We start from the raw sequence: 15978 nt of genomic DNA, 5'->3' as shown, positions 1-15978 counted from the left end.
GGATGGTCTCGATCTCAATCTTGACCTCGTGATCCACCCGCTTCGGCCTCCCAAAGTGCTGGGATTACAGGCTTGAGCCACCGCACCCAGCAAAAAAAATTTTTTATCTTATAAATCAGTAATATCACTTTTGAGAGTCTATCATAAAATAATCTAAAATGTGAAAAAATACCTTTATAAAATTTTAAAAAAATTAGTAATTATTCTGAAAAACAGGAGTAACTCAAATGATAACCATCTGTGAAAATCAGCTACTAAAAATTATGTTTATGTGTGTTTGTGGATGTATGTGTATTATATACATGTAAAACTGCAAAGATAGTGGGAAACCAGAAGATATATAGCAAGATTTTAACAATAATTCTAGGTTGCAGGGTTTTTAAAAAATTAATTTATATACAGTACATGTTTTTTCTTTTTCTTCTACTCTCCAAATGATAGCTTTTAACTTTTTCAGAATGCCACAGAAATGAACAGTAGATGGATGGTATAAAATGGACAGCTATATAACATTTTGAAATTGGCTTTCTTTCACTTGGCATACTTTGGAGATTCACCCATGTTTTTGCCTGTATCAACAAATTCCTTGTTATTACTGAGCAGTATTCCATTGTACAAAGGTACCATAGTTTGTTTATCCATTCACCAATTGAAGAACACTGGGTTGTTTCCAGTTATTGGCAATTATGAGAAATGCTACTACAAACATTTGCATATGAGTTTTAGTGTAAACTAAGTTTCATCTGTCTAGAATAAATATTTAGAATTAATGGGCCGTATGCTAAGTGTATGTTAAACTTTATAAGAAAACATCAAATTGTTTTCTAGAGTAGTTGTACCATTTTGCATTCCTGGTAGTTTATGGGAATTCCAATTGATTTGCATCCTGGCCAACGTTTGCTATTCCTAGTCTCTGTCTCAGTGTTCTAATGGGAATGCGGTGGTATTTCACTGTACTTCCAAATCACATTTCCCAAATGACCATGTTTATCATATTTTCACATGCTTATTTCCTATTCATATATCTTTTTTGACAAGAAATAATCAAGATCAGAGATTAACTGAAGGAGACAGAGACATGAAAAACCCTACAATAAAAACTCAATGAATCCAGGAGCTGTTTTTTTGAAAAAATTAATAAAACAGACCACTAGCTTGACTAATATAGAAGAAAAGAGAGAAGAATCAAACACACACAATCAGAAATAAGGGAGATATCACCACTGACCCCATAGAAATACAAACAACCACCAGAGGATACTTATAAACACCTCTATGAACATAAACTAGAACATCTAAAATAAATGGATAAATTCCTGGACACAGACACCCTCCCAAGACTGAACCAGGAAGAAATTTAATCTCTGAATAGACCAATAATGAGTTCTAAAATAAAGGCAGTTATAAATAGCTTACCAACGAAAAAAAAGCCCAAGACCAGACCAATGACAGCAGAACCCTACCAGAGGCACAAAGAAGAGCTGGTATCATTTCTACTGAAACCATTCCAAATAATTGAAAGGGTGGAATTCCTCCCTAACTCATTCTATGACGCCAGCATCATCCTCATACCAAAACCTGGCAGAGATACAACAAAAAGAGAAAACTTCAGGCCAGTATCCTTGATGAACATCAATGCAAAAATCTTCAATAAAATACTGGCAAATCAAATCTAGCAGCACATCAAAAAGCTTATCCACCACAATCAAGTTGACTTCATCCCCAGGATGCAAGGTTGGTTCAACATACACAAATCAATAAATGTGATTCATCACATAAACAGAACCAAATCAAGAGTCTACAATGAACTTAAACAAATTCACAAGAAAAACAACCCCATTGAAAAGTGAACAAAGGATAAGTACAGACACTTCTCTAAAGAAGACATACATGTGGACAACAAACATACAAAAAAAAAAATAAAGCTCAACATCGCTAATCATTCAAGAAATGCAAATTGAAACCACAATGAGATACCGTCTCAAAAAACAACAGACAATGGAGAGGTTACAGAGAAAAGTAACATTTTTACCACTGCTGATGGAAGTGTAAATTCGTTCAACCATTGTGGAAGACAGTGTGGTGTTGTTTCCTCAAAGACCTAGAGGCAGAAATACAATTTAACCCAGCAATCCCATAACTGGATATATACTCAAAGGAATGTAAATAATTCTATTATAAAGATACATGCATGTGTATGTTCACTGCAGCACTATTCACAATAGCAAAGATATGGAATCAACCTAAATGCCCATAGGTAGGCTGGATAAACAAAATGTGGTACATACACACTATGGAGTACTATGTAGCCACAAAAAGGAATGAGATTATGTCCTTTCCAGTGACACAGATGGAGTTAGAAGCCACTATCCTCAGCAAACTAACACAGGAACAGAAAACCAAATACCAGATGTTCTCACTTATAAGTGGGAGATGAATGATGAGAACATATGAACACATGGGAGGAACAACACACACTGAGGCCTATCAGGGAGTGGGATGAGAGAGGGGGTGTATCTGGAAGAACAGCTAATGGATGCTAGGCTCAATATCTAAGTGATGGGATGGATGATATGTGCAGCAAACCACCATGGCACACGTTTACCTATGTAACAAACCTGCACATGTACCCCTTAAGTTAAAAGCTGAAGAAAAAAAACCAAAATGTAGAAACTAAAAATATAGGCCCCTTTACCCCTCCCTCTTTACTCTGTAGTTGTCACACGTATTATATCAACATACCTCACCAGTAAATTTTATAAATTTCTTCTTTCAGCTCCCATAGAGATTATAAAAATCCTATATTTACCAAATATTTACTGCTTTTGTTGCACTTCCTTTATTCCTGAGGTCCCAAGTTACCCACAGGTATTAGTTTTTTTTTTTTTTTTCTTCCCGTGAGGAACTTTTTATCATTTCTTTTAGAACAAGTCTGCTGGTGACAAATTCTCTATGATGTCCTTCATCTAAGAATGTCTTTATTTGACCTTCATTCCTAGAGAATATTTTTGCTGGATATAAAATAGACAGTTTTTTTCTCTTTCAGCATTTAAAAAATGTTGTTCTATCCATACTTTTTGATGAGAAATCTGCAGTAATTTTAACATTTGTTCCCTTAAATGCAGTGTCATTTATCTCTGGGTGCTTTCAAAGTTTTTCGTTTTAGTTTTTGGCAAGGATTTTGATGTGTCTAGAAGCAATTTTCTTCAATGTTATCCTCATAGATTTTCTTTTTTTAAATTTTGTTGATTTCCTTAAATTTGTAAGTTTAGTTCCTTCATCAAATTTGTAAAATTTTCAGACATTATTCCTTCAAATATTTTCCTGCACCAATCTCATTCTCTCCTTTGACTCTGAAGACAAGAATATCAGACCTTCTGAGAGGTCCTTCCCCATATGTCCCTGAGGCTTTGATCATTTTTTTAATAAATCTTTTTACTTCTTGGAAAGAAATATTTTTTCTCTGTTGCTCAGACTGAGTAATATCTATTAATCTACATTCAAGTTCACTGTCTTTTTCCTCTTGTCTATTCCATTCTCTTCCAAACTACTTCTAGACACATCAAAATCCTTGCCAAAAACTAAAACGAAAAACTTTGAAAGCACCCAGAGATAAATGATACTACATTTAGGGAACAAATGTTAAAATTACTGCAGATTTCTCATCAAAAAGTATGGATGTAAGAAGACAGAACAACATTTTTTAAATGCTGAAAGAGAAAAAAACTGTCTATTTTATATCCAGCAAAAATATTCTCTAAGCCCATCCAAATTACAGCAGCCTCTGTGGTATGTGTGGTTTCACTTTCCACAGTTCAGCTACCTACAGCCGACCCTGGTCTGAAAATACTAAATGGAAAATTCCACAAATAAACAATTCATACATTTTGAATTGCATGCTGTTCTGAGTAGCGTGATGAAATCTCATGACATCCCACTATGTCCAGCTCTGAACAAGAATGATCAATTTTCCAGCATATCCATGCTGTATATAAGCTACCTGCTTGTTAGTCTCTTAGTAGCCATCTTGGTTATCTTATCAACTGCCATGGTATCATGGTGCTGTGTTCAAGAAACTCTTATTTTACTTAATAATGGCCCCAAAGCAAAAGAGTAGTGATGCTATCAATTTCGATATGTCAAAGAGAAGACATAGCATGCTTCCTTTAAGTGAAATGGGGAAGGCTCTTGGCTTAATAAGGAAAGAAAAAAACTGCATGCTGAAGTTGCTAAGATCTACAATAAGAACAAATCTATCCATGAAACAGTGAAGAAAGAAAAATAAATTCATGCAAGTATGGCAGTTGCACCTCAGACTACAAAAATTACAACCACAATGCATAATAAGTGTTTAGGTAAAATAGAAAAGGCATTAAATTTGTAGGTAGAAGACATTAACAGAAAACATGTTACAACTGACTACAATGTGTTACACCATAAAGTATTGAGTATATATTAAGACTTCAGCAAGGATCCCCTGAAAAAAGTGATACCAAGTCATTTACTGCAAATAAGGGATGATTACACAGATTCAAGAACAGGTTTAGACTGAAAAATATTAAAATCACTGGAGAAGCTGTGTCTGTTCATGAGTCAGCTGCTGCCACATTTCCAGCAGAGATGAAGAAGCTGACTAAGGAGAAAAGATACTATCCAAAGCAAGTCTTCATTGGAGCAAAACTAGGCTGTTCTAAAAGAAGATGACCCATAGAACTTATAATCATAAAAGTGCAAAGGAGGCACTAGGCATAAAAGAGAACACACTTTTATAAGAACAAGTTTTCACATAACTTTTATGACAGTATTTTGTTACAATTGTTCTATTTTATTAGTATGTTTCTAATCTCTTACTGTGCCTAAAATTAAGCTTTATAATAGGTATGTATATATAGGTAAAAATATATAGGATTCAGTACTATCTATGGTTTCAGGCAGCCAGTGAAGGTCTTAGAATGTGCCTCCCATGGATAACCGGGGATTACTGTATTTATTTTTTTTCTTTTACTTAGTCTTGCATTTTTGGTCTTACATTTTCTTTTCTACATTTAAGCCAAGGTCAAGAGTGCTTCTATTATCTTGCTTTTTCCTCTCAATCAATCTTCAAGCAACTGATATTTTCAGGGAAATGGAGACTACAGAATTACTCTTACTTTAATAATGTCAAAAATAATGATTACAGCTGAAACAGAAGGCATACTATATTTGTTTAAAGCATTGAAAAATTATTCAGAAAGACTGGGATCCTAATTACAACTACTGCCGCTAACTTTTGTGTGTCTTTGTGTCCTCATCTACAAAATTAAAAGTGCTAGGCTAGTAATGTTTAAGTTTCTTTTCAGTACTCATATTCTAAATATGTGTTACTTACTCTTTCAATCTGCTTTTCCATTTCTTTATGCTGTTCCAAGTGAATTTTCTTTGCTTTTTCAAAGGCTAAACAAATTTTCTCATGCTCAGTATTGATATTGGTTTCTAGACTTCTTATCTTTTCATTCTTTTCCTAGAAACACAAAACACTTTAAAAGAGTGTAATTGATTTGAAAGGCCAAGGCAGGTAGATCGCTTGAGCCAAGGAGTTCAAGACCAGCCTGGGCAACATGGCAAAGACCCCATCTCACAAAAAATACAAAAAATTAGCTAGGTAGGTGTGGTGGCAGGCACCTGTGGTCATAGCTTCTGGGGAGGCTCAGGTGGGAGCCTTGGAGGCCAAGGCTGTAGTGAGCCATGATTGTGCCACTGCACAGCAGCCTGAACGACGGAGTGAGACTTTGTCTCAAAAAAAGCATAACTGAAAAGCAGTTTTAAATAAAAGTACATTAGTCAAGCATTAAATACGTCATAATGCATTCTTCAAAGACCACAGTAGTTTATACTTCAAACTTTAACAAAATAGTTAAAAGTATTTTATCGAGATGAGAAGATTAAACTATTTTAAATATGAAGAAGCATATTAAAGAACTACCATTATCTTTAATTCTATTAGGACAAAAATGAGAAAACTTGGATAACGAGTTGCCATATAAACCTATTAACTTAAAAATATAAACAAGAAATGATCGGGGAAGAGTTTAGTAGAATTTATACTTTCCTATATGGTATTTAGTAATAACAATGCTAAAACAAATATGCTGTCACAAATTAAGTGCTTAAAAGTCACAGTAAATTTGTAGTAACAAAGATAAATTTTACCATAAGCTCCTGTTCTAGTTCGGCATTTTTTGCAGCAATAGAAGAATAAGCAACTATTTTTTCTTCCAGCTGTTTCTCAAGAGTTAAAAGTTGAGAACATTTCTTTGTCATCTGAAAACACATTGAAATAAATGTAAAATTATTTTTTCAAGGTAATGCCTTTGCATCCTAAAATCAAAACACCTGCTCCTCTGTTCAAAGTTCAAATACATTGTGTCTAGACAAATTGGGCAAACTTAAAGTTATAAACATTTAGGATGCAAAGCGAATAACTTTTTAATCCACATAATTATAAGTACTTAAAAAAATAAACAACAATTTAGAAGAAAAACAAATAGTGAAAACAAAGAATCACTTCTAATATCTATGTAAAACATAAGTAATTTAACTCAGACCCCTATACCAAAAAGGACAATACCCTAATCTAATTTTTAAAGTAGCTGTTAAAGACTGAAATAAGTATAGTAGAATGTTATCAGCAGTTATTTCTGGTGGTAGAATTACCAATGGTTCATTTTCTCCATTTCCCCTTTTATATTAACAAGACTGTGTAATTTTTATAATTTAAAAAAGTTATTAATCCCAATATTTCACAATTTTCTAAGTAAGCTGGTAGCTATAATTGTAGACTGTCTAAATCTCCATCTCCATTATTAACACAAGTTCCTATCTTACAGCTGTTTTCCTCAGCCTTGACTACAGACTTTTAGCTGAGAAAGCAGGTATTTAAAAAGTATACCTATAGATGACTGCAGCCTCTGGTTTGAAAGTTGAGCAGAAGATACACACATGCGGCCCTGGGCACTCTTATCCTAATGAGACACCCTCATCCTGTCCTCAGTGAAAATGAAGACAAGATATTCACAAACCACTCATTATCCCCTTTTCAGAATGTAATTCCTTGTGTATTTGTATCAGGTTTACATGCGGTTGTTTAAAAATACAGATTCTTTAAACAGTAGAAATATACAAAAAATAAAGCTACAGATTCTGGCTAGGTGTGGTGGCGCACACCTGTAATCCCAGCATTTTGGGCTACTGAGATGGGGATTGCCTGAGAAAGGAGTTCAAGACCAGCCTGGGCAACACAGTGAAACTGTCTCTACAAAAAAAAAAAAAAAAAAGCTGGACATAGTGACACATGCCTGCAGTCCCAGCTACTTGGAAGACTAAGGTGGGAGAATGGCTTCAGCCCAGAAGTTCAAACTTACAGTGTGATATGATCATAACACTGTACTCCAAACTGGGCAACAGAACAATAACAAAAAAAAAAAAAGGAAAAGGAATAAAAAAGCAGACTCTTGTGCCCATATATACTGAATCAGACTTGCTGGAACAGGACCCAGAAACATGCATATTAAACAGGCTTCCTAGAAAGTTTGGGGTTTGCTAAAATTTTAAATCCTTTATTATCACTCTTTTTCTTCCAACTGCATAATCCAAAGTTTTTATTTGGAAATGTGTATTAACTATATTAATTTATCCTATGGAAGAAATAATAGGCCGCAACGCAATATTATTTCCACCAAATTTGAGATCTTTTACCCACTACAGAGTTTTTCCTACTTTTAACATAAGTTAAAACACAAAGGTTTCCAAATATAATCTTAAAATAATTTATAACTTACATACTACCATTTTTAAAAAACTTTAAATCTGTATGTAAACATATAATTTTTATAAAACCCTAAAATAATACCCTTTGCTCTAGCTCAAAAGTTAATACATATATCCAGTTAATTCCAAGCTTACTTCACTTTCCAGTTTGCTGGAGTTCGAAGCTTTCTCTAGCAGCTCCTCTTGAATCAGCTGAAACTGACTAGTTCTGTGAGCCATGTTAACCCTCAAATCAGAGTTTTCAGCTTCTATTTGTATCAGTTTAGTACGCAGTTCTTCTATTCCAGTAACAAGTCTTTGCCTCTCTTTTTCATATTGCTTGTTCACAGTATGTTGATTTTGATCTTTTATACTTTCCACTAATACACATAAAAGGAAAATTGTTCTGAATAAGACTTCAAGAATAAAAACCTACTTAAATAGTTGAAAGACTTAATCATAAACAAAGTTCAGTTTCTGATCTAAAGAGTACTAAAATGAACAGAGAATAAGACACTCAATAAGGAAATCAAGGAATAAGTAAAGTACTTTCTAAATTAAATACATAACAAAGAGGAAAAGAGTTCTGAATCACTCACTTTTCTAGATAGCTAAGACTATTCCTTTGTACCAGAGATGTTGAGTCTTTCTCTACCTTTTAAATTCCAATTTTTAATAGAAATCATTGTAAAAAAACTTTTTTTAAGTTGTCCTGTTTCCTTAAACTAAAGTTAATCATAACATTTATTTGGACAATTTGAGATCATTAAGAACATTTTTATGTACTACATATATAGATGCAGGTTTGAAAGCTACAAAGAGTGAATTCTTCCTGACCCCACTGTCTTTCTCTTCAAATCAGCTGATGAGAATTCAGTGATGCTTTTTAAAAAACTACTGAGGGTAGCCAGGCACAGTGGCAAGCACCTGTAATCTGAGCTATCCCCAGGCTGAGGTGGGCGGATCACTTGAGCACAGGAATTCAAGACCATCCTGGGCAACATAGCAAGATCCTGTCTCAAAAAAACTACTGAGCGTTATCAGAAGTAGTTGTTTGACCATGCTCCTTCTCCACTATAAACATATACATTTCTTACTCCAAGGTAAGTAAGCCTTCAGGAGTGCTTTTAAAAAGCATAATATAGATGATTACATGAGAACACACATAGATGTAGAAACAAGAAAAGATACACTTTGTTTCAAGATTTGCATAAGTAGCCATTTCTAATAAATTCTCTACATCTATAATATTTCACTTTCTAGGCTATCTACCTTTTATTGGTTCTGTTCTTGAGGTAAGAGAATCTATAACATATTATATTTATTACCACCTCTAATTACTACTATTCCCAATTTGGAACACTCATCAAGATAGATCATATGTCGGCCAATAAACCAAGTCTCAAAACACTCTTAAAAATGAAGTCCTAGCCAGGCATGGTGGCTCATGCCTGTAATCCCAGAACTTTCGGAGGCTGAGGCAGGCAGGTCACAAGGTCAGGGGTTTGAGACCAGCTTGACCAACATGGTGAAACCCCATCTCTCCTTAAAAATACGAAAATTAGCCAGGCATGGTGGTGCACACTTGTAATCCCAGCTACTTAGGAGGCTGAGGCAGGAGAGTTGCTTGAACCCAGGAGGCGGAGGTTCTGTTGAGCCAAGAGTGTACCACCACATTCCAGCCTGGGCAACAGAGCAAGACTTCTTCTCAAAAAAGAAAAGAAAAAGAAAAAAGAAAAAAAAAAACGAAGTTCTATAGTGTATGTTCTCTGATCGTCAATAATGACACAAAAATATCTGGAAAAACCTCCAAATATTTAGAAATAAAACACATATAGCATGAGTCAAACATAAAATCATAAGCGATAACTATATTTTGAACTGAATGAAAATGAAAATACAACACATTTTAAAAAGTAGTGGAATATAGCCAAAGCACTGCTTAAGGGGAAGTTTCTATCCTTAAATACCTAGATGAGAAAAGAAAACAGGTCTAAGATCAATAATCTAAACTGTTACTTTAAGAAAAGGTGTTTTTATTTTTGTTTCATAGAAAAAAGAACAGAAAATTAAACCTAAAAGTAAACTGGGTAGGAGTATAAGGGATCTTGATGGAAATGTCTTATGTCTTGATTGTGGTGATGGTAACAAGAGTTAAACATTAAAACACAAACACCTGACAAAACTTATCAAACTGTATATTAAAATTAGTGCATCTTAATTGCAAGGGTTCCCAACCCCTGGGCCACAGACTGGTACCAGTCCATGGCCTATTAGGAACCAGGCCACATAGCACGAGGTGAATGGTGGGCAAATCAGCAAAGCTTCATCTGTATTTACACACACTCCCAATTGCTCACATTACTGCTTGAGCTCTACCTCCTGTCAGATTAGCGGCAGCATTAGATTCTCATAGGAACACAAACCCTATTATGAACTGCACATGCACAGGATCGAGATCGCACTCTCCTTATGAGAATCTCCTGCCATAAGGAGTGTGGCATAAGATGATCTGTCACTGTTTCCCACGACCCCGAGACGGAGCCGTCTAGTCACAGGAAATCAAGGTCAGGGCTCCCACTGATTCTATATTATGATGAGTTGTATAATTATTTTGTCATATATTACAATGTAATAATAATATAAAGTGCACAATAAATGTCATGCATTTGAATCATCCTGAAACCACCCCTGCATCCACACCTTGTCCATGGAAAAATGGTCTTCCACAAAACCAGGCCCTGGTGCCAAAAAGGTTGGGACCACTGTCTTATCGGATGTCAATTTTACTTCATTAAAGAATAATACAAAGTCTAATAATTCTTAAGTAACTTTTGCTATCTTATCATACCACAACTAGTAACAGATTATCCTAAGTATGTTTGATAATAGAAACCAAACAGTTGATAAATCTGTTCTTTAAAAACCATCATCTGAGAACACATGGACACATAGAGGGGAACAACACACACTGGGATCTATCAGAGGGTGGAGGGTGGAAGGAGGGAGTGGATCAGGAAAAATAATTAAGGGGTACTAGGTTTAATACCTGGGTGATGAAGTAATCTGTAAAACAAACTTCCAGGCCACAAGCTTACCTATGTAACAAAACTGCACATGTATCCCTGAATTTAAGTTAAATTAAAAAAAAAAAAAATTTAAATAAAGTTTTTTTTAAAAAAAATATCATCCAAAACTCTGAATATAATTTATTAAAATAACTCAATATAATATACTTACCTACTTGATGACCACCTAGCTTTACAGGTTCTGTTTCTAAACTACTTAATTTGCCACTTTCTTGGCTGTCATTACAAGTAATAAGACTCTGAGATAACTGATTTGCAGTTAGGTTTGCATGAAGCTTTTGAATTTCTGCCTCTTTTATTGCAAGCTTAATCCTGGCACAAAAGAAAAGAAGTGAAAAGTTATTAAAAGATTCTATAAAAATATTTCATACTGTACTATTTTTCACCTTTCAAGTTGATTTAAAAAATTAGAATTCTGATATTCATCAACTCTTTAGGTAGGACATGAAAACTCCTATATACCACTGTAGGATTACAAATTGGTTCAGCTATTTTACAAACTTGATGGTATCTGGTAAAACTGAAAATGTACACACTCTATAACCCAGCAATTTCACTTTTAGGAATATATAATACAGAAACTCTCATATGTATGTATAAGAAAACATGTATAAGGATGTCCTTTGCAGCACTGTTTGTAGCAGAAAATAGAAACAAGATACCTATAAAGGAATGGATAAATTATGACACTGTTATAGGACAAAATCCTATACTGCTATTAAAAGTAACTAACCACATAAATCCATTCATTAATCTATCTCGATGAGTGACTTTTTAAAATACTGCTGAGTGAAAAAGTAAAATGGCACACAATATACAGTACACTTATATTTGTGTATATGAGTATAAACATACAAAAATAAATAGAGAAATACATATCCAATTCACAATGGCGAATACTTAGGGGAAAAATGGGACTAGTCATAAGGATCAGAGGGTATTATCCATCCTGTAATGTTTTATTTTCTATTTAGAGAAACAGATTTAAAACAAATACTACAAATTTTAGGGAGAATCAATGCTAGTTAAGAAGATTTAATTCTTAGTTGTGGAATCACAGATATCTATTAAAATACTCTCTGAGCTCTTCTGTATATTTTTTTAAGTCCTCAATTAAGGGTCTTAATCACCGATAAAAAGCATTCTCTTTGCTATAACTGCAGAATCTGAAAACTGTACCTCAATTCTGAAATCACCAATTTACTTCCCTCGCAGCAGCCGACGCACCTGTCTTCCTTGTTTGACAAGCTACTCATCTGGTATTTAGAAAGAGATGATTTAAAGCCAAATATTTCTCTTTTTAACTGCAAGTTTAAAAACAAACACATGTAAACTTATGTACATCAGATACAGCTGCTTTTTAATTAAGAACTCCAAATTTTAAAAACCATGAATTTAATGGAAACAACTTAATGTCCATCAATAGAATAAATAAATACATTAAGAAATATTGAGAGAAAAAAAAGAAAAAATAAGAAATATTAAGATAATTGGAAAACTATAATAGTTAAAAGAAATAAGCCTGAGTCACATAAATCAATATGGACACATCTCATAACAATATTGAGTGAAAAACAAATTATAATTGCAAACAGTATTTTCATAAAAACACTAAGCTATATATATATATATTTCTAAATGCATCTATATGTGACAATATTTAAAACAGAGATGAGAAGGATACACATGAAATTTCAGAATAATTGCCATTTCTGAATGGCAGAGAGGAGAGAGGAGGAGAATAGGGATCTGACAAGGCATATAAAGAAGTTTTACCTGTAAAGTTTTATTCTAAAAAAATATAAAATTGATAAGGCAATATGTGTCCCAGATTTTACAAAGTTGATACACTGGCACATGGACCTTTTTGCACGTTTGGATAATACAGAATTTTAAAAGACTGTTATTATAAAAAGGAGCAAGGTAAGCACTTAATGACTTCTACCTTCAAACTATAACCAAATCATACCACTTTTTCTAATCATATCATTCATAGCACTACATGAAACACACAATCAAGCATACATTACCACATTTGGAATCATATCTCAAATGATTCTGTTTTTAGACTTTTTTTTTTTCTTAAAAGACAGGGTCTCACTCTGTCACCCAGGCTGGAGCTATGATCATAGCTCACTGTAGCCTCGAATTCCTGGATGCAAGCAATCCTCCTACCTCTGCTTCTTGAGTAGCTGGGACCATAGGCATGCGCACCATGCCCAGCTAATTTTTGTATTTTTGTAGAGTTGGGGTCTTGCTATTTTGCCTAGGCTGTTCTTAAACTCTTAGCTTCAAGAGATCCTCTCACTTCGGCCTGCCAAAGTGCTAAGATTACAAGCATGTGCCATATATTTCATATATGAAATAATTCTTATACACAAATGAGAATGCCAATTTAAAATTGTCATCTCCGCCAGGCGCGATAGCTCACGTCTGTAATCCCAGCACTTTGGGAGGCCAAGACGGGTGGATCACCTGAGGTCGGGAATTCGACACCAGCCTGACCAATATGGAAAAACCCTGCCTCTACTAAAAATACAAAAACTTAGCCAGGAGTGGTAGTGCATACCTGTAATCCCAGCTACTTGGGAGGCTGAGGCAGGAAAATCGCTTGAACCTGGGAGGTGGAGGTTGTGGTGAGCACAACCAAACTGGGCAACAAGAGTGAAACTCTGTCTCAAAAATAATAAAAAAATAAAATAATATCGGGGATACTAAGTTTACACAGTTAGAAAAAAAGAAAGAAAAAATATAATAAAAATAAAATTGTTATCTGTATATGATTACTTTCTAATTTCACAAGCAAATAGTATATTAAAAATCTAAGCAACCCCAAAACCTAAAATGCAATAAAATAAATAAATGGGAAAAAAAAAATCTAAGCAAATAAACAGCATCCTGGGAAAGCCGATATAACAGGAGTTAAGAGCTTACGTTCTAGAAGATGGCCGAATAGGAACAGCTCCGGAGTGCAGTTCCCAGCAAGAACAACGCAGAGGGTGGTGAGTGGCCACCACATTTCTGGACAAATTTTCACTGCCCACAGACCAGGAGATTCCCAGGCCAAAAAGCACCACAAGTTTTCAGCATAGCGGCTTCAGCTGGTGCTGGGTTGGTGCCCAGAAACTCACAGAAATCTGGGTGGCCATTTCAACTGGCACCTGGAACACTGGGAGACAGAGCCACCCATTCAACTAAAAGGGAGGGGGCAGAGAAAGGGAGCTAGGCGATCTGGCTCGGCCAGTACCACCCCACAAAACAAGCAATCTGAAATGCTCTGGATTGAGAGTTTTGCAGCAAGCGCAGCTGGACCCAGGATAGTCCAGCTCAGCTGGGGGAACGGTGACCACCACTACCGAGGCAGTTCACACAGCAGCTGGGCAGAACCTGCGGCAGCACGTCAAGAACTTATAAATAAAGCTGATCTTCCTAGGACACAGCACCTGGGAAAAGAGGCAGTTATGAGTTCTGCTGCAGTAGACTTAAAAGTACCTGCCCAGTATCTCTGCACGGAAAAACGGAGCTCCCAGCACAGCACTTGAGCTCCTATAAGGGACAGACTCTCCTCAGGCAGCTCCCCGACCCCCGTATACCCAAAGAGACACCTCATAAAGGCAAGCTCAAGCTGACATCTGGCAGGTACCCTTCTGGGTTGAAGATAACAGAATAAGAAACTGGCAGCAACCCTTACTGTTCTGCAGCCCCCGCAGGTGATCCCCAGGTAAGCAGGGTCTGGAGTGGACCTCCAGTGGTCCTGCAGCAGAGGGGCCTGTGTTGTTGGAAGGAAAACTAAAAAACTGAAAGAAGTAACTTCAACATCAACAAAAAGGACGTCCACTCAGAGAACCCATCGAAAGTTACCAACTACCAAGACCACAGGCATATATATAAAGCCACTAAGATGGGAAGAAACCAGTGCAAAAAGGATGAAAACACCAAAAACCAGAACACCTCTCCTCCTCCAAAGGATCACAGCTCCTCACCAGCTAGGGATCAAAGATGGATGGAGAATGAATCTGATGAATTGACAGAAACAGGCTTCAGAAGGTGGGTAATAACAAACTTCTCAGAGCTAAAAGAACATGTGCTAACCCAATGTAAAGAAACTAAGAACCTAGAAAAAAGGTTAGATGAGATGCTAACTAGAATAAACAGCTTAGAGAAGAATATAAACGACTTGATGAAGCTGAAAAACACAGCATGAGAACGTCGTGAAGCATACACAAGTTTCAATAGCTGAATCAAAGAATATCAGAGATTGAAGATCAACTCAATGAAATAAAACGAGAAGGCAAGAATAGTGAAAAAAGAGTGAAAAGAAATGAACAAAGCCTCCAAGAAATATGGGATTATATGAAAAGACCTAAACTACCTTTGATAGCAGTACCTGAATGTGATGGAGAGAATGAATCCAAGCTGGAAAACACTCTTCAGGATGTTATCCAGAACTTCCCCAACCTAGCAAGGCAGGCCACCATTCAAGTCCAGGAAATACAGAGAACACCACAAAGGTATTCCTCAAGAAGAGCAACCCAAAGGCACATAATCGGCAGATTCACCAGGGTTGATATGAAGGAAAAAATGCTAAGGGCAGCCAGAGAGAAAAGTTGGGTTACCCACAAAGGGAAGCCCATCAGACTCACAGCGGATCTCTTGGCAGAAACCCTACAAGGCAGAAGGGAGTGGGGGACAATATTCAACATCCTGAAAGAACTTTCAACCCAGAATTTCATATCCAGCCAAACTAAGCTTCGTAAGTGACGGAGAAAAAAAATCTTTTATGGACAAGCAATTGCTGAGAGATTTTGTCACCACCAGATCTGCCTTACAAGAGCTCCTGAAAGAAGCACTAAACAAGGAGAGGAACAACCAGTACCAGCCACTCCAAAAACATACCAAATGGTAAAGACCATCAACACAATGAAAAAAATGTGTCAATTAATGGGCAAAACATCCAGCTAGCATCAAAATGGCAGGATCAAATTCACACATAACAATATTAACCTTAAATGTAAATGGGCTAAATGCCACAATCAAAAGACACAGACTGGCAAATTGGATAAAAAGTCAAGACCCATTGGTGTGCTGTATTCAGGAAACCCAT

The 15978-nt window shown here is 35.8% G+C and overlaps 1 protein-coding gene across 9 annotated transcripts in view; it reads right to left on the bottom strand.

Moving 5' to 3' along the window:
- The window catches only part of CCDC18 (coiled-coil domain containing 18), a 100543-nt gene that overhangs the window by 51103 nt on the left and 33462 nt on the right, over nt 1-15978 (bottom strand). For all 9 annotated transcript variants that reach the window (XM_037744155.1, XM_017544186.2, XM_017544182.2 and 6 more), the window contains 5 exons: nt 12054-12178; nt 11026-11186; nt 7942-8165; nt 6190-6300; nt 5369-5500 (listed from right to left, as the gene is read on the bottom strand). In XM_037744155.1, the coding sequence (XP_037600083.1) occupies nt 5369-5500; nt 6190-6300; nt 7942-8165; nt 11026-11186; nt 12054-12178 (753 nt within the window). The remainder of the gene's footprint in view (nt 1-5368; nt 5501-6189; nt 6301-7941; nt 8166-11025; nt 11187-12053; nt 12179-15978) is intronic.

The sequence above is a fragment of the Cebus imitator genome, unplaced genomic scaffold, assembly GCF_001604975.1.
Source record: "Cebus imitator isolate Cc_AM_T3 unplaced genomic scaffold, Cebus_imitator-1.0 Scaffold166, whole genome shotgun sequence".
Taxonomy (NCBI): Eukaryota; Metazoa; Chordata; class Mammalia; order Primates; family Cebidae; genus Cebus; species Cebus imitator.
This window is presented reverse-complemented; position numbering and strand designations above follow the sequence as displayed.